This window comes from Lampetra fluviatilis, chromosome 2, assembly GCF_964198595.1.
Source record: "Lampetra fluviatilis chromosome 2, kcLamFluv1.1, whole genome shotgun sequence".
Lineage (NCBI taxonomy): Eukaryota > Metazoa > Chordata > Hyperoartia > Petromyzontiformes > Petromyzontidae > Lampetra > Lampetra fluviatilis.
In genome coordinates, this window is record NC_136276.1 from 3,637,854 (window position 1) to 3,655,959 (window position 18,106).

The window sequence follows — 18,106 nt, forward strand, 5'->3', positions numbered from 1 at the left end:
TTTTTGTAGTAATTGCAACGAAAATGTGAATTGATTTACAATAATAATTTTTTTTGCTAATTACAACGGACAAAATGTCGGTCAGTCGAAGGGAAATTTTACAAAATGAAAAATAATTATGTTACAACTTTCCAAAGAAAATCAATATAACTGAAGAGAAAGCGTGGCATAATGTGCATGCATAAAGGCCCCGTACACTAAATGGATAGAGCCACGAATTATTGTCTGTGACAATTATTGATTTCTCAACAATCAAACAAGACATTGTGAACAATGGGGAAGACATTTTTTCAAATTTGAAAGCTTTCTCGGCCCATCTCTCATTTGTTCTAGAATCTGTGCTGTTAATTTTTATTTACATGTACCAACGGCTAAGGGCCAGGCCGACAAAACTTCATCCACCAACACCATTCACAAAAAAGCTGCCTTGCACATTAATATCAATGTATCTTCTTATATTTTTTGTTTAACATTGTACACTGCAACCGGTGTGTATTTAACCACGCCAAGCTGGGTTTGTGGATAAGGACTGAGAGAACCCACCCCCCCCTCCCCAATTGCATTCATCAGCAGCACTGCGTTTGAACAGTAAACATATACAATGTAAAACGTATATAATCTAACAGGATAACGCTTCAGGCAATGTCCCTCCTTCTGAGCAAAGAGAGAGAGAGAGACCGCAGTGAGAGTGTTTTAAATGCCACGCTGGGAGGTTGAACCGGCGACCCCTGGATTACAATTCGGGTGTGCTATCCATTGGACCATGGAAGCAAGAATATGTATGAACACAGCATGTGTTCAACATGTGTGGAGTTCTTCTTGGTCCTTTCGGTAAAGTCACGTAGAAGGGAAATAAAAAAAATAAAAAATAAAACATAAAGCATACCTGAGGACGGCTGCTTGCGTTGTGGCCGAAACGTCGTGAGAATTATTGTATTATGTTGTATTTTTATTATTTTATTATTTCCCTTCTACGTGACTTTACCGAAAGAACCAAGGAGATGAATCCCTGCAGTCACGGAAGAAGCTTTAAATCGAAAAATGTGTGGAGTTGTCTCCGCACAGCCCATTTTGTCCGCTGTAATTCTCAAAGATGTAATTATTGTAAATCGATTCACATTCTTTGCTGCAATTGTTTCACAGTAGCACATTATTCACATAGGCAGCCAGCTCACGGCACCAGCACCACACGACTCAGTGGGAATTCCCTTTTCTAAGGGATCGACCGTAGTGGGTCAGAAACTCTTTTTTTGTTTGTTCCAAAAAAAAAAGAACTCCTCCCACTCTTCAAGCCGCAGAAGCATACATTTTAAACCAGAGGCAAAGACAAATGTGTGAGTGGGCATCTGTCCCAGTGTGGGAAGACCTCCGCAAGGGCGGTGTGGGAAGACCCCCGCAAGCCAAAGTTGTTAGCTTGCATCCAGTGAAGTTGTCTGCACCACCTCCCCACCCACCATCATCACCACCCCCTCTAGGGAGGTTCTCTGTGTGCGACATCACGGGCACTCTGGGATCATCAAACGCTCAGACACGCTCATACAAAACACACCCAGACCCAACTAACACACCCACTCCTAAATGCACACCCCGCATGCAAACACACATCACTGCTGAGCACACGTGACCCCCCCACCCCCCCCCGACACAATCTTCTCACTTACCTGCCTGCCTGCAGGTGAGTGGCGCTGTATCAGGCTGCAGACGTTCTGCGAAATATTTCGAGGTTGCACTGGTGTTCATAAAATAACCTCTTTGGTAAGTTAAGATTATTGTTAACTTTGTTACGATGTAACTGTACGCGTTCTTTTTTTAAATCTGCCCTCGCGCAACGGGGCTTTACACGAAACGTTAACTTCTTATAAAGTATAATGTATTTCAGCTTAAGGCACATCGAATATGCCAACAGCGGTATTTTAAGGCAGTCTACAATGCAATACATACGACGACGTAAAATGTGCATTATTACTTGAAATACAGAAGTTGCACGATAAGGGTGAGAAAAGTGTGAATAGCAAGTGTTCTTCAAGGTGCTGTAACTTGAAGGCTAAATGTTACGCCAGCGATGTCTGTTTGACAACTTAATTTTATTGTGAAGAGCGTTCATTGTTTAACTTTCGTTTTTTTTAAGTTTGTTCACGTTTGCTACGGAATGCAGCTTTAAAAAAAACAGACTTGCAGTTGGCTTTTGCAAGACGCGATTAAAGCAGAATACCTATACGTTTCCTATTGTGATGTCGCAGAGGCAATGCGTCTGGGTGTCCAGACATCCCCAAAGTGTTGAAATTTGTATTTGCGAGTTTGTGATTTTCTTTATTCAAAAGGGCGACCACACGAGTCGCCCGTTAGTGCGCAGGTTTTATAAAACCACTCAGTGGTTCGGGAACTCGCGAGGGTGTGGGCGAACGTCCCGCATCCTGCTTGGAATCGAAGCAAAAGGGAACCAACCAGTCGCTTGTAGCGCGGAGAACATCGGCTTCCAAAGTGCGGCAGGGCTTGCTCTATGCGGAGTGGTGCCGCGCACTAAAAGGCAATTGTCTCTCTGTTGTGGCCGAAACGTCGTGAGAATTATTTTATTTTGTTTTATTTTTATTATTTTATTATTTCCATTCTATGTGACTTTACCGAAAGAACCAAGAAGATGAATCCCTGCAGTCACGAAAGCTTTAAATCGAAATTGTGTCTCTCTGTTACAACGCAGCCCTGCACTGTTTACGGCTAACAGAGCAAACGTGCTGTGGGATGTATAGGTGATTACGGGATATGCTATGCGTGATATATATTGTTTAAGTTAAAGTTGTACGCTTCCGAGTGAATAATTTTCGCACCTCCGATGAGCACCGTTGGCTACGCATGGTGCGAAAGAAGTTCCAGGAACATGCACAATAACTAGGAAAAATATATACCATCTACTGCTGAGCAACAGAATGTGCAAGATAAATAAAGGTTGCACGCTTGTCGGCATAAACACATTGGCTATGTCCATGCAATGCTCAATTACAGCACTGCATAGTTTCCTTGAACCAAAGCCGAAAAAGGTAGCACCACTTTAGTCTCACCAATTTATTTCTACGGCGAATGAGAGTGCATTCTTTTTTTAAAATAACCGACTGATGAATAATTATCAAACGGTCGTCGCACTGCTCACTGCAAATTGACCCCCCCACCCCACCCATGCGGACATTGGGACCGTTAAAGCGATGCCACCTCGCCGGTGGTGGCTACAGAGTGACAGGACTAGCGTGGGCTCGTGCACAACTATGTTCGCCGTGCGCGGTCAACTCTTGCACGGCCGACAGGCCCATCGGAGACAAGCGTGTCCCCTCTCTCGCCGAGGTGGCGGAGATTCGCGGGCGGCGTTTGAACCGCACCAGAGTTGCTCAAGGGCGATTGCAGATCACGGCGTGGAGTTCACGTAACCCGACCTTTATAATCGACGGTTGCCGATAGACCTTCGCCAGGGTTCTGCGCTCAACGTCAATTCCTCCTGGCACGCACGCTGGTATTCCGATGCTTTTTTGAGACGGCGGGGGGGGGGGTGAGAAAGCGATCGGCACGTGTGCAAAACGAACCCACACAAGGCTATGTAGAAGGTAGAACTTCGTAGAGGTTGTGGGATTATTTGTGGGTCCGTTATGGATTTCTGAGTTTTATCTCCTTGTACTTTGTTTTTCGTCTCACACACACACACAAAAAGAAACGGCCAAGCGTCCAATGTGAGAACTTGTTGAAAAGAAAGTATTGGGAATGAGCGTGGCTTCATTTTGTACATGTAGTACCGATGGTAATTCCTTACTCGATGACATCCTTTTACATGAAGAGGGAACAAACTTCAACTTTTTGCAAAAGCAGGATTTCTTGCCGTTTTTGTTCGATGAGGATAATTGAGAAGAAATTGCCCCGAGGAACAAAATACAAAGTCAAATAATAATAAAGTATGCACGAAACCAATTTTTTCAACCAGCACAGACTCTTTGAGATTCACTGCTCATATCTCAGATTGAAAAAAAATAATTTAGAATTAAAATTTTCTATATGCAATTTGCAGAGTAAAAAAACAAATGCAATAGGATATCAAGACATGCCTACAGGCAAGGCCTCCAATGTGTTTTTGACCTGGACCACATTCCATACAGTGCTCGCCAAGCTGCATTGGCTTCTGTCTTCCGAACGAATACATTATAATGTCGAGCTCACTACACACAAAGTGCTTGCCACAATGAACCACAACACCTTGCTGACCTCGTCAAGGAGCATAAACCATCACGCGAACTCCAGTCATCCTTGCAGCGGCGATTTTTGGCTAACCATCGAACAAAATGGTCACTGCATCGCGCGCTTTCAGATAGCTCCAGGAAGCCACTGGAGCTATGCACTTTTAAAATTTAGATTGAAAACTAATTTCTTTAAAACTGATTTTTGTGTTTACCTCTAGTTTGTTGTCCTTCCCCCGCACCTGCGGTGTAAAAATAAGTTCCACATAGACACAGGTTGTTCAGCTCCCCGGCACATGGAGCGAATCGTTGGACATCTCACTGAACAACACAACAGGCAGTATATTTTCTCCGAGCATCACGCAGCATAACCCGAAAACACATCAGAGAGAATACTGCGCATCTGTGAAAACCTTCACGGTAATATGACCAGCAGGACGTTACCAATGGCCTTCCAGTCCTGCAGCAGGTGGCCACATAACTCTCAATTTTGTATTGTGCTTGTTCATCCAGGCAAACCTCACGGAGTCATGACTCTTTTCCCAGGAGGGTCCTGCCAACTTTTCGCAGCAGGGGAGGGGGGCGAGGATTGGCATGTTTAACCCCAATTGAGTGATTGTTTCAAGTTTGACACATTTGGACCATGACACCGGCACACAATGGCCTAACTTCTGCAAAAGACTTTACAAGATTTTTCAAGGCCCACCGCGAAAGCAGACGGCGCGTGCGTGTCTGTAATAACCAGGGGAGGCCGCTGGAGCCGAACCGTGAGACTCACGTCACAGCCCGGACAGCACCTTCGCTTGGTAACCAATGCTGCCTGTGTCGCTGCAGCAATGGGAGGGCGAGCGAGTCTGCGCGGGGATATGCGCTGCCTGCTTGTGCCGCTGTGTGTGCTGCTGCTGGTGGTGTGGCCAGCGGCAGGGAGTCCGCACGAGGAGAGAGGGGACAGGGCCTCCCTGCCACGGGTCAGAGGGCGGGCGCGCCAAAAGCTGCTGCTCAACGATGAATCCAAAGGTAATGGGGCAGGAGCGCTGGAGATGATGGTGGTGGACGCGAAGGACGTTCAAATGGCACGCGGACACATTTCAAGAGATTGTTTGGACATGCAACGGAATGTATTCTGATGTTTTGAAATGTGTAAGGTTTTGGCGCCAATTATTATGGGGAATTCATTGATTTACTTGCAACTGACCAAAGCAACTCATTGCGATGCAATTTGTTTCGGGCAAAGGCAGACATGGCCCTAAAAAATATTCACATTTTTTCATAAACCTGCAAGAAGTGGACATTATTTAGCTATACTCTATTCAAAAACAACGTAACTTTAGTCTTAAATTGATGAATTGTGGGTGCATTAATAGTATTTCCAGGTAACCAACATCGGTCCCAAACAACGAAATAACCATTCGGTAAGTCTTAATAATTTCATCCGCCATTCGTGCAGCATAAAAGCACCGTGACTCGAGGGTAATATGCCGCTTGGACCGTAACTTCCCGCTGTGCCGCCACAAGACGGCGCGTGCCCGGTGGAGGTGGCCTTCCTGCTCGACAGCTCGGAGAGCGCCAAGGCGGCGAACCACGCCGAGGAGAAGAAGTTCGTGCTGAGCTTCTCCGAACGGCTCGAGCACCAGCACGTGCCGGGCGAGCGCAAGGCGAGCTGGCGCATCGCCGTGCTGCAGTACAGCAGCAGCGTGCGCATGGAACAGCGCTTCAACGACTGGCGTGGCCCACAGAACTTCCGTTCGCGCATCCAGCCCATGGGCTACATCGGCCACGGCACCTACACCACCTACGCCATCACCAACATGACGCAGCTGTTCCTGAGCGAGTCCAGGACCAGCGGCGTCATGCTCGCCGTCCTGATGACGGACGGCGAGGCTCACCCGCGCAACCCCGACATCGTGGCGGCCACCACGGACGCCAAGAACCAGGGGGTGCGGCTCTTCGTGGTGGGCCTCTCTGGCCTCGCCGAAGAGCCGGCCAACGCGGCCAAGCTGCGGCTGCTGGCCAGCGTGCCGGCCACGCGTTATGTGCACAACATGCGCGACAGCGGCGTCATGGACAAGCTCCTCAAGGAGATGGTGAGGGGACCATCTTTTTTTTTTTTTTGCAGGATGGGAATTAGGTGGACGCGAGAGACATTTTTTCCTCACGTCTTGATTCCGTTGAGCGAGTGCTCTTGGAGGATGTCGCTGCTGTGCCTTTCCCTAATATATCGCTTGTGAGTTAAGTTTTGAGGTGAGTGGAGATCTGTATAAAAAAATATATTGCTTCAGTCTGTGAAAAGAAAAAAGAGGGCAGAAGGTGCTCTCTCAGAACGGGACTCTAGAATTGACTCAGAAAATGGTTGAGAATATGCTGGATTTTTTCACGTAAAAATTTCACGCCTTTAGCCACGATCGGGCTTTGCGGGACGGTCAAATGGAAACTTTTTGCGAAGCGGTAATTAATCTTAGAGAAGACTCAATGCTTCAAATCTGAAGGTAATTGCAATTCATCACCGTGCCTTGATTTGCTGACGTCCTGACATACCAGGCTGTCAGCCTCGGTACTCGTGTGGAGCCCGAGTTGGAAAAATGCCTCAGGGTTAGTCCCTCGCCACCTGAAGAGACGCGATGGTGGTGGAGTTTCCACGTCGTAGATCTGTGCGCAGAGTTGCACGGCGGCGTGAATACATCTTTCCGAATGTTTAGTACACGAAACGAACCAGTGTCACATCGACGGGCATGTCACGTAAAAACAAATGGACGATGTGTTAACGCTTGACTTTCGTTTATATTCCAGTCTCTGTTGGCATCAGAAGGGGTAAGCGCTACACGTTCTGTGCTTGCATCATACACAACTCGAGTTCTCTCCGCAAATGTAATATTTTCACCACCGAATGTTGACCGTGTGCGCAATGTGTAAACTCTCCTGGCTTCGTTTGACATCCAATTCAAACGCACGACTCCGTGTTCACTTGCAGTGCGCCGCCCCTGCCAAATGCGCCTGCGAGAAGGGAGAGCGTGGGCCCGCGGGTTTACAGGTGAGAAAAACACGTTTTTATATTGCAATGCTCTTTCCCGGAATGTCTGGATTCGTGACATTTCTGCATCGCTGTGGCCACAAAATAAATTTTTTGGTTTTTACCTTCACCAAACTTGAACATTGAAACGCGCCTCATGCTGATGACCTTTTTATGTTATGAATAATCCATTACAAGTAACAGGGCCAAAGGCTTTGAGGGTTTTTAGCTTTATTATTATATTTGTTGCATCGATCGATCCCATTTAGCCATTTGCCTGGCAATTTTGCAAAGGGACATCCGTGGTGTGTGAGCACCACCACCACAGCAGCAGCAGCAGCAGAGACAAAGAAAAATACATCAATATTACAGTGAAGGAGTGCAAGGCCCTTCAGGAAAATTGCACCACGAACTAGATATTTGACAAGTCGTAGCATAAACACACGTGAATTAAAAAAAAACAGTGCAAGTATAGTGTGACAGCAAGAGGCGCCAGAAGAGATTAGGTGAAGGTGCCCATGGTATGCCAGAATAGGTCAGTATGTGTAGAGGGCATCGTAATTAAACAATATATTTCCCAAACAAACAATGAATGTAAAATACCCATGATTAAAAATGCATTCCTGGGCACCAGCGCGTCAGCACATGGCGAAGCCTACACTTAACATACCTTCTGTGCGGTATGGAGCCTTATTGACACTATGCACTTTGGGAAATAATTTAAATAATAGCATTAATAGCAGGAGTTGGTACAGGTGTTTGGAAAATAAAACTCTGACCATCTGCTTTGAACATGTAGCCAAACGCGTTGCAGGTTAAACTTTACAGGCAGCGTCTCGTCTGATTATTGTTTGGCCTTCTGCCACATTGCCCTTGAGTATGAATAAATCTGCTCACCTGCACTATAAAGCAGACATTCTTACAAGGTATTTTGGTGTTTTGGCAGACGATGCACATAATCGAGAAACTCATTTTTAGTAATGTGGCGAAATCAAACGGCATTTTATCATTCAGCAGTTTTACACCCTGGGGCTGTATAAAATATTTAGTTGCAACGTAATTTCACTCAAAATATAGGCCTCTGAAGTAAAAAACTGCACTTTCATTCAAATAGAGTTATGAGTGGATTTAGCTTTTGTTTTTGCAAATTTTAAGACAGAATATGTACCATTAACAATCGTTGTTGCTGCCTATTCATTATTTTGGTCTGGGTAGTGGTTTGGACAGACTGCTGAAATGTAGTGCTTTGTTTGATTCAGTTAACAGTTAAAATCCTTTGTCCCATCGTCGGTTAGAATGTTTTAAAATCTAAAGAGCGATTTCTGCTCTTGAGGATTTGCGACAGAAGTTCGATCATCGAGGCAATTATAATAACAACAACGCGAAAGCCTACGTGTTAAACAACAATAACACAAAGCTCCAGGTTTTTTTGAACATTGATTTCGGCAGCACATTAATTACAACTCATCAATTGGGGATGGGCAGGTGGATAAAAAAAGGCAAGCGTGAAGAAGAATATTCAAATGCATATATAATCTGACACATTATTATTCGAAAGAATACTGTCTTGAAGTTGAGAGCGTTTGGAACCTGCGTAGATATAATGGCCAGGAGCACCCAAGCCAATCGGATCCTCAACGGGAGGTGGACCAAAATGTGTTTACCTTCACCAACCAACATTGACCAGCGTCGTGATGTTTGGTGAAAATTCTGAACCACGGCCCCAAGTCCCCCAGCAGCTCCGAATCCAATAGCCATGATGTCATATGGGAAGGTGAGGGAGCAGAAAGTGCTAGAAATCACGAGGTAGGAACAGTACTCCTCCTGTGTGTCATCATACAACAAATAGACATTGGTGAATATTACATACTTGAACTGGAGACAGAACTAGAAATCCAGACAAAACTGACTTAAGAATTACAAACCCAGGATCCTTCTCACACATCTACATACATTTCTCACAAGGTTCAGAGTGAATGGATATTTTGGGGGCCAATCAATTGCACAAGAAAGCTGACTTTTCCCATACTTTGCAATCCTATAGTGTTTTGTATTCTTTGTTGTTGTAACTTTATGACCCGCCCCGACTGGACATCTGTGAAAAAGAGCTTGCTAGCTCATCGGATTTCTCCAGGATAATTACAGATTCTGATTCGGGAATTTCTACAATTGACCGCATGCATATGACAAATCAGTTCCTAGAAAAGACACGCGAATATCGTTCACCGCTTGTACAGATGATGAAAAAGATATATTTTTTATTGAGTGGAAAAGAATGCAGCCATCCAAGCTCTTGCAAAGGGCCTTTGTCGGGGTGGCGCCTCGACCCACTGAGAGTCACGTGTCGGGCAGGGCTCGGCGACCTGCGGCTCTGGAGCCGCATGTGACGTCATTCATGAAGGACCACATTGCATTGCGGCTCTTGAAATATTGAGGGGGGGGGGTTTCCACCGAATTAAAAAATAATGGCTCTTCTTGTCATTTTGGTTGTCGACCCCTGGGCCAGAGGTTCGTGGTTTGAGTCCGCCAGACAGCCCTTGTTATTACTACCGGCGTATCAACCAAATATACGCGCCGTCTGATCCACAGCGGACTTCAAAAGACCCCCTTGAAGTCACTCAAAGTTGTCCCGATTCAGATTTGCCCTTACCATGTTCATAGGTGCGCACACTCATCCCTTGTCATGTGACGTCAAACAGAGATGGCTTAATGGATTTGGGAGGCTTATGCAATGGACTGGGTGAAGTGCGATAATTCTGCCCGTGACGCTTCACTTTATATGCTGAATTTGGATATAAACTGAGTGAGAACCCATTGAGATACATTATCATCACTCTTTACGCCTCAATGTACTTCAGTTAAGCGGAAATTTTTCTGAATAATTCGTAACAGTTGTTGAAAGAGGAGTAAATTCAAACATTGAAAAGGTGTTAATGGTCTCTGTGGGTATCTGCTGATTATGGGAATCTAACAGCTGTTGAAAAGGGATCAGTGACAACCATACCCTTATGAAATGGTGCACAATATATACTATTAAGTATCCTTTAAAGCAATTGTTTGTGTAGGCTCTGGTGTAAAATCAAATGACTATGGCAAGTTGAACCTCCTGATTGTGTTCAGTTAAAACCATGATACATGAGAGTCAAATGATACATGAGTTAAACCCATGATTCATGCGAGTAATCTTAAGAGAATCCTTGCTGGAAATTGCCACTGGCAATCTAACATCTGACCACATCTGACTGCTGCTATCCTGGTGTGCAACTGACATAGAAACCTCCAATTAAGTACGTTAGTGTGATTTGTAGACCTATCAATTTTTCATCAAACACACCGTTCAACAAACTCTGTTCTCATTGGTCAGATAGAACTCTGTAACCCCATGCAATTGTCACACCAAGTTATCATAGCTGCTCATAGTAATTTCTTTTCTGCAACTGTTGCCTAAAAAATGTCGTAGTGAATCGTGGCCTTGAAAATGTGTATGCTGAACCAAACTGAACTGAAACCGTATACATCGATAAAATGATTATCGTCATGGTATTATTAAAATGCAATGTTACTGTCGTGGGCTTCGGATTTAAAAGTCTTGCTACGCTTCCCAAGAAGCCGTTAACAATGCTGTTCACTGTTTTGCGGTGCGTGACAAAATGTGCCTTACAATTGGGTGTGTTCCGTGGGGATTTTGTCAAATGTATTTCAGAAAGAGCTGCAGGCGTAACAATAGTTGTCTTCTTTTTTCCCCCTTTTTTTATCCACTATCAGTGATAGCCACTGATGGATGCTTTGACCTCAACCTGAAATGAGAAGTTTCTGTTTCATTTCATAGCAAATGCATTTCGTGCACGTTGTCTGTTGCTGTGAATCTGTCCACAACAAGTCTTACACACATAGAACAAAGTGTTTGAAGAAATGCACGTATTTTGTCGAGGGTTGTCTTGTAATCTGTAGCTGTAGAGTATAAAGGAAAGTGATCATGTTAGCGCTGTGTAAAATTGGACTATCTAGTTTCATCCCTTGGTTAATCGGCTGCTAAATGAAGGCTTGCCCATGCCAGTCAGTGTGTGTTTATGTAGTGGGCACTATAAGCACTGGTTCAGATATTACTCGTAAGCAGTTTCTGCCGCGGCCAGGAACAGCATAGTGTGCTAACCACTGCGCCACGGCTCCATGAAACAAAAGAGTATTTTTCGATTTAAAGCTTTCGTGACTGCAGGGATTCATCTTCTTGGTTCTTTCGGTAAAGTCATGTGACTTTACCGAAAGAACCAAGAAAAAGAGTATTTGACAAGGCAATGACAAAACATAGAAAAATGTTTTTGTAATGACATAAAACTATTAATTAACACAATGGAACCACAGGAAATTTCCAATGGATCTCGTTTAGGTTCAGTTGCCACGTGTTCACAACTACGGCGCAAAGAGGAGCAGCCTAAAAAAGTGAGAGTGTACAGGAGGCAGGCTGGACCGAGATCATTTTGAAATTCCTGACTCTTGGCCTTCCTATTGAAGGGTCTCTGTCCCGAGGGGGGCTCATAAATCTTGACAGCAGGCAGGGACGGCCTCACCCTGTCGACCCATTTCACGTCGTCCTCCAGTTACGGCGTGTAGCAACAAGACAGGAATGAGCCGCGGTGTCGGACCCTCTCTGGCCAGAGGGGAGATCCTTTTGCCTCTTGTTGCTACCATGGCAGGAACTGGCATAAATAAAATAAATACATTTTACTTACAAAAAAATTATGTAAAGTTGCAAAACAAGTTCTGAGATTAGTGACAAAAATGCTTTGTCTCGATATTTTTTTGTTTCGCGTGAATTTATGGGAACTGCAAAAAAAAAACTTCCCACAAAAAAGTACATCCCGTGTCTCGTTCTGAATTAAACACACACTTTTTTCAATGTTTTTAAAAGTATATAAAAATACTCTGTGCCAGAATACGGTGGGTGGATGCCCTTTTGATCGTAAGTGGCTCAGTCCCAATTGCAATCATTATGACGAGGTCGCGCTGTTTTCAGTAATTTCGTATTTATTACCGCGTATACATGTTCAATATTTAGACCCCAAACATTAATTACTTATAAAAAAAATAGTCTTCAAAAATGGGTCTGACATGAGGTCAATGTGGCCTTTTTTGTCTCTGTTTGAACACACTACATTTATATATTTATATATACACGCAGTGCTACTTTGATTTCTAATTTGAGTATTCAGATTAAATACAAACTAATTTTTTGTGTCTTTGTGGAGCAATGTTGATAATAAAATAAAGAAACAGAGTTTAATTTATCTGTACACACACAAAATAAATATGTTTTGGTCTAACGGCCTATAGAATGTTCAGATCATAAAGGTTGAAACCGTTCCAGAATTGTTTCAACAATTATTGATCTGGAAAGTCCATTGGATGATAGAATGTAAATACATTTCTATGTGGAGAGAAAAAGGTAAATTCGTATTATTTATTTATTACAGGTGAAAATATATATTCAGCGGAAGTCTACTTGAAAGTTACCTCTGACAAATAAATTAACGAATACAAAAATGTGAACCAATTGAATACACCTGAACAAAAAAATAAACAATTCATAGCTATGCACGTGTAACGCACATTGTTTCAGATTATACATCTAATTTAAATTTATATATAAATACTTTGACATGATAGTGTTCAAACGTGGCATCAACTGACACTCAAGTGTAATTGCAGCTGTCACTGTTAAGGCATCTTGTCCACGTCTGCCTTGCAGAGGGGATTTTCATACCTTGGCGCATTCCTACCGGGTGAAGCGAAGATTCTTGACTTGGCGGCATGAACGCATTGTGGCGCAGTGTCGTGTCAGAGGATCCTGCGATTTGTATTATTAATATTATCCTGCATTTTTTCTTTTTCTGCAGGGCAAGCCAGGTGCTGCCGGTGAAGACGGAATACCTGGCGTCAAAGGGAGCAAGGTAGCACAACACAGTACTCACCGCAACCACACAGAGTCAGTCGTAACAAAGTTATTACTGGGAGGCGTCAATCCAGTTCCCAAATAAGCTTCCAAGCGCTGAGAGCGAAGCACACGCGGTACGACCTGAAAACCACGAGCTGCATAGGGTTGATATCGAAGTTGGCAAGGCATGGGGGCAAGCAGCCATGGTGGCCCGTGTTGAGAAGCCTAGGGAGCACTGGAGAGGTAACAATTGACAATAAAACAGTGCATGGCTTTCTTTAGATTACCATAACTGTGGAGAAGGAATGGGCTGCATGAGAGAAAGGGAAGGAGGCTGCCTCCTAAGCCCTCGACGTTTCCTCACCCACGTCGCGTACGCACAATATGTGACTGCACACGTGCCTACTAGGCCTAAACTCATAATTTGCAGGTTTTTTTGCCTAATAGCGTGAATGTTTGTTTCTAACAGGGAGACGCAGGACTTAATGGAAGTCCAGGAGCCAGTGGGTTGGAGGTGAGTGGTTCCAGTGGTAGTCATGGCTGAGCGAGCATGTGTGTTTTGCCCAAAACCTCTATGGATGAGTGACTCACACCCACGTGTTGAAATTTCACCATGGCCCTCTTTTGTTTTAACCGAAACACATTTTGGCAATTTGTTTCACCAACATTCTCCGTGGGTTGTAACTTATAGAAAAAAATCAGCTTCGAGGCTGAATGTTTCTTACCCGCATATACAAATAAAATCCATCAATCAGTGGCTTCTAATTTCGGTGAATCATTCGATTTCATTTATCCAGGGGAAATGAGAAGCTGAGTACTGTATGTTGTTTTGACTCTGGACTCAGGAGAAATTGCTCAACTAATCGTGTGGGTTTCATCTGTTGGTCCATGTATGCTGGGGACATTTGCCAGCCAGTTGCATTCATAAGTGCTGCGAGTTTTTTTCTTCCATAAACTACTTGAAAATCGCGTGGGTATTGCCAGTAATGCAGCAAGGGTTTGTCGCCAAACTTTGAATTCAGTTAAACATCCACTGACTTTTCGCTCTGTCTTCTACTTAATCATCACCTCCACGCATTCTCTGTCTTGGCTGTGACTTTGCCATAGATTTTTTTATACTTTTTTGCAACTTTCAGTGGCATGTTTTGCACAAGATTACTTCGATTTCCTATTTAATTCTGAAGTGATGAACTCATGTTCAGCGACTGCAGGAATTATTCTTTGGTTCTTTCGGTAAAGTCATGTATAAAAATAAAATAATAAAATAAAATAAAAAATAGCATACTATTATTTAATTTATTATTTTATCTTTATACGTGACTTTACCGAAAGAACCAAAGAATATATGTCTTTTTAATGTCCTATTATCCACACACCTATTACCCACAAACCTTACGAGATCTCAGCAACGTCCCACAATCTATGTGCTACATTGTTCCTATGATCATTGCGTGGACAAGCGGAGTAGCCAGAGATGTTGGTTAAATGCATCCATTCTTTGCGGCAGCAAATCACCCAGAAGTGTCCTCACATGGAACACTATTATCCAAGCCTTTGCACGGGTAAGAGTAGTGCCTGGATTTTATGCAACATTAATCCTTTTATCTGTGTTTAGCCGTACCTGATCACTTGGATAAAATGACAATAACGTGCATAACAACACAGATAATTGGATCTGCTCACATTGTAGCCCCGTGTCATATTAGATTCGGGGATTGTTATTGTAGCTCCATTTTGTGGCTGTTCTAAGCTTGCTTACAATTTCAGAATGCGCAATATTCCAGGCAGCCCCAGACAAGTGACATTGTATACAGCTTAGCTGTAAAATTATCCGCATTGCTGTAAAGAATATAACATTTTCAACTTTCCACCCGAAGCAATGGTGGGCATTCAGTCAGAGACATACAGTAATGACCCTAAAAGGTTGCGACCTTTCACCCCACTTACCAATTGGAAGCATTTCCAAAGCAGCTCAAAATTGTCAATGTGGAAAACAACTTTGTATTGAGTGGATTGAGCAAAGTACAATGCTTGTGGTGAATGTTGGGGTATATATGAACACGTGCAAGCTAGGTATTCTCACCCTTGACTTGTTCCTCGATTGCTGAGCAAATTACTTTTTGAGATTTCCATAATTTGGCAAATTGGGGCCATTTATGAAGTGGGTGCAGTGAGTTCACATATCAGGGTCACCTCTCTTGGTAATTCTAATTTACTATAAACATTGACTCATCAGCGAAGGCAAAAAAAAAAACTTATCCTGACCAACTCTCTTCTCTATTGGCATGGAGGCGTAAGAAGCTGCTTCACTACAATTAGTGAATGTATCACATGTTGGAGTGCGATTACCAGCCTGTCTAACACTGGATGCACAAAAATGAGCGCAGCCTTAACCCTGCAGAATGCAATGTGTGTCTTCGTCTCATTTCCTCTTCCCTCCGAAGAGAAGGAACTTCAACTGACTGTCTATAATGTAACAATATTGTTTATAAATGCATTTTACATATTGCCATCAGTTTGAACCAATAAATAGTTTGTTGTTGTTGCTGCAATTATCTTTTTTTTTTCTACCTACCCGCCTAACTCGTTTTATTTGTATGTAATTAATTTAGCACTGTTTTTTCGTATAGAATACGTACTAATTCCACTATTATTATTTATATATCTCTACTTCTTCTCATTCCCCTGCCTCCTAAATACCTTCATTTGGGGCGAAAATGTTGTGGTCTTCAATGGTATACATAATTTAGTGACTGCAGGAATTCATATTCTTTAGTTCTTTCGGTAAAGTCACGTAAAAAAAGAATCTCTTAATTAATTAAAAACCAAAAACTCACGACGTTTCGATCGCAACACCAGCGGTCGTCATCAGGTGACCGCTTTACCGAAAGAACCAAAGAATATATTTTTAAAGGCATTACAGGATGTGTGTGTGTATTATTTTGAACCATCGTCTCCATTTTCAACATGCACCACTCTGTTGTACTTAAAAAAAATTGTGTTTTGTTTGCTGGATAAAAAAAACATTCCCAAAGCTGCTCTTTAAAATATAGTATTCACAACAAAATGATAAACGCAAAGGACCAGCAGTGAATTTATCAACCATTGAGATTTCCAGATCAAGCTTTTTCCAGAAAAATTATGCAAACGTCATAAGCTTTGACCAGATTTGACCTCACCATGACTCATCGTAACATCGTGGACTCCTGAACGAATCCATCTTAATAGTCTGATGTTATCGGCAAGAACTGACCCCACAAATGTTTCCAAATGGCTCTTATTAAACAGAATGTTTAAAATTGTTTCAACTCCTGGAGGATAAAATAATAAATAATGGGATGGAGACGAGTTCAGTTGAGAAAAAAGTAGTTCTTGGAAAGACGGCCGCTCGCACTGTGTGCTAAGGGTCATTTGGGAGGGCTCATTTGTGTGAAAGCGTATAATCATCCGCTACTTTGAAAAGCATCTTCACCACGGGTTAAGCTAACACCTCTTCATAATAATAATAATAATATGCCCCCCCCCCACCACACTTTGGGGTTTTAGCCGGCATTCGAGGAATGCAAGTGGTTGTCATCTGCTCTCTACTGTAGCCACCACACATACTTTGGTGACATGATTATCCACACACACAAAAAATCAAAGGCAGCAAACTTATTCTCCTACAAAGTTGTACGGATGAACCACGTGGTCGAGTCAGTGGAGAAGGCTGATGTTGCTCAGAAAACAATCTCTAATGCAAAAAATGTACAAGTGAAAAAATACAGATGAAATTTAGATAAGAAATATAAGAGTCTTTTTAACTGAACCAGTCGTGGGCCCTTACCCTTGATGGACCCACACTGACCAGCGTGGTGAAATGTGGTTCAACAAACCCCCATGACCTACACAACATTGGAAGTCCTTAATTCAGCAGTAAAATTGTTTTGTTTCACCTGTGCTCTATTTTTTTGCAGGGGAGACCAGGATACAAAGGCGATAAGGTAAAGTCACGACTTTAGTTGCTTCATAAGTACTTTTTGCTGTTGATATTAAAAAATATATATATTTCCGTTTTATACTCTGAACAGTTATGTTGAACATACACTATGAACACAAATATAAACGGTTTTGTTTACATATTTTAAAATGTTATTTCTATGAAACTTCGCACGTACGATTAGCACGGTAGGCTACGTACGGTGCGAAAGAAGTTGAACGTACAAAATAAAACTCGTAGTCTTCACTGTGTTGTGAGTGAGCCAAATTGTGAATTTAGTTTTTTTGTGCCATTAAAAAAAGGCAACAAAATTATCCCTACAAGCAACTATTCCCTTTAAAACATTTGCACGTATATATGTTGTTTTAGTGTCCTCCTTTATTCCATTGATTCCGTGGCTACATGGGCAAGACAATTAGCGAGAGCTTGTCAAGAGCATTCTCAACTCTCGCCGACTGCAGAGTCTGTCTGTCTTGTCTTGTCGGCGTTGCTGCAACAAGACATCAACCCATCTCATGCACCGGGCAGTGTTGCGGATTTGTTCAGGGAAACACAATGACACTCCGTAGCTTTCTCGGGAACGATTCACAATCTGCACAAAGTGCCGGAACGGCGAGCTCATTGCTGCACGTTCGTACAGTGCAACTCCCAGTACAGAGCCCAGGATGCTAAGCAACAGGGCATGGTCCTGTTGTTTGCCCGTGTCAATGTGTTCGTGCACAAAGCTTAATCTGGCCCAACAAAAAAACGTGATTTTTTTGTCGTTTAATGTTCGTGACATGCCTACTAATGTTCCGCGCTTGCATAATATTGAATTGACCGTGAAATGAAACCAATACACTTGACTTCAAGTAACCATTCAGCTCTGAGTGTTCATGCCCTCTGACCTCTATGCCGCGTGTTGGAAGGTTTATTAAACATACCAGCCATCGTGATCATGTAATGTCTTTATTGACGGTGTTTAAAGATGATTTATT

At 43.0% G+C, this 18,106-nt stretch overlaps 1 protein-coding gene across 3 annotated transcripts in view; it reads left to right on the forward strand.

The window, feature by feature from the left end:
* The first annotated feature begins 1,327 nt into the window (after positions 1 to 1,327).
* The window catches only part of LOC144939931 (uncharacterized), a 55,537-nt gene continuing 38,758 nt past the window's right edge, over positions 1,328 to 18,106 (forward strand). For 2 of the 3 annotated variants that reach the window (XR_013638761.1, XM_078866740.1), the window contains exons 1-8: positions 1,328 to 1,755; positions 5,046 to 5,228; positions 5,727 to 6,295; positions 6,999 to 7,019; positions 7,180 to 7,239; positions 13,113 to 13,166; positions 13,620 to 13,664; positions 17,107 to 17,133. Coding sequence is in view for 2 of the 3 variants with exons in the window: in XM_078866740.1 (XP_078722866.1) it covers positions 5,048 to 5,228; positions 5,727 to 6,295; positions 6,999 to 7,019; positions 7,180 to 7,239; positions 13,113 to 13,166; positions 13,620 to 13,664; positions 17,107 to 17,133 (957 nt within the window). In the remaining variant the exon portion in view is untranslated. The remainder of the gene's footprint in view (positions 1,756 to 5,045; positions 5,229 to 5,726; positions 6,296 to 6,998; positions 7,020 to 7,179; positions 7,240 to 13,112; positions 13,167 to 13,619; positions 13,665 to 17,106; positions 17,134 to 18,106) is intronic. The other variant, XM_078866741.1, reaches the window with a different exon arrangement.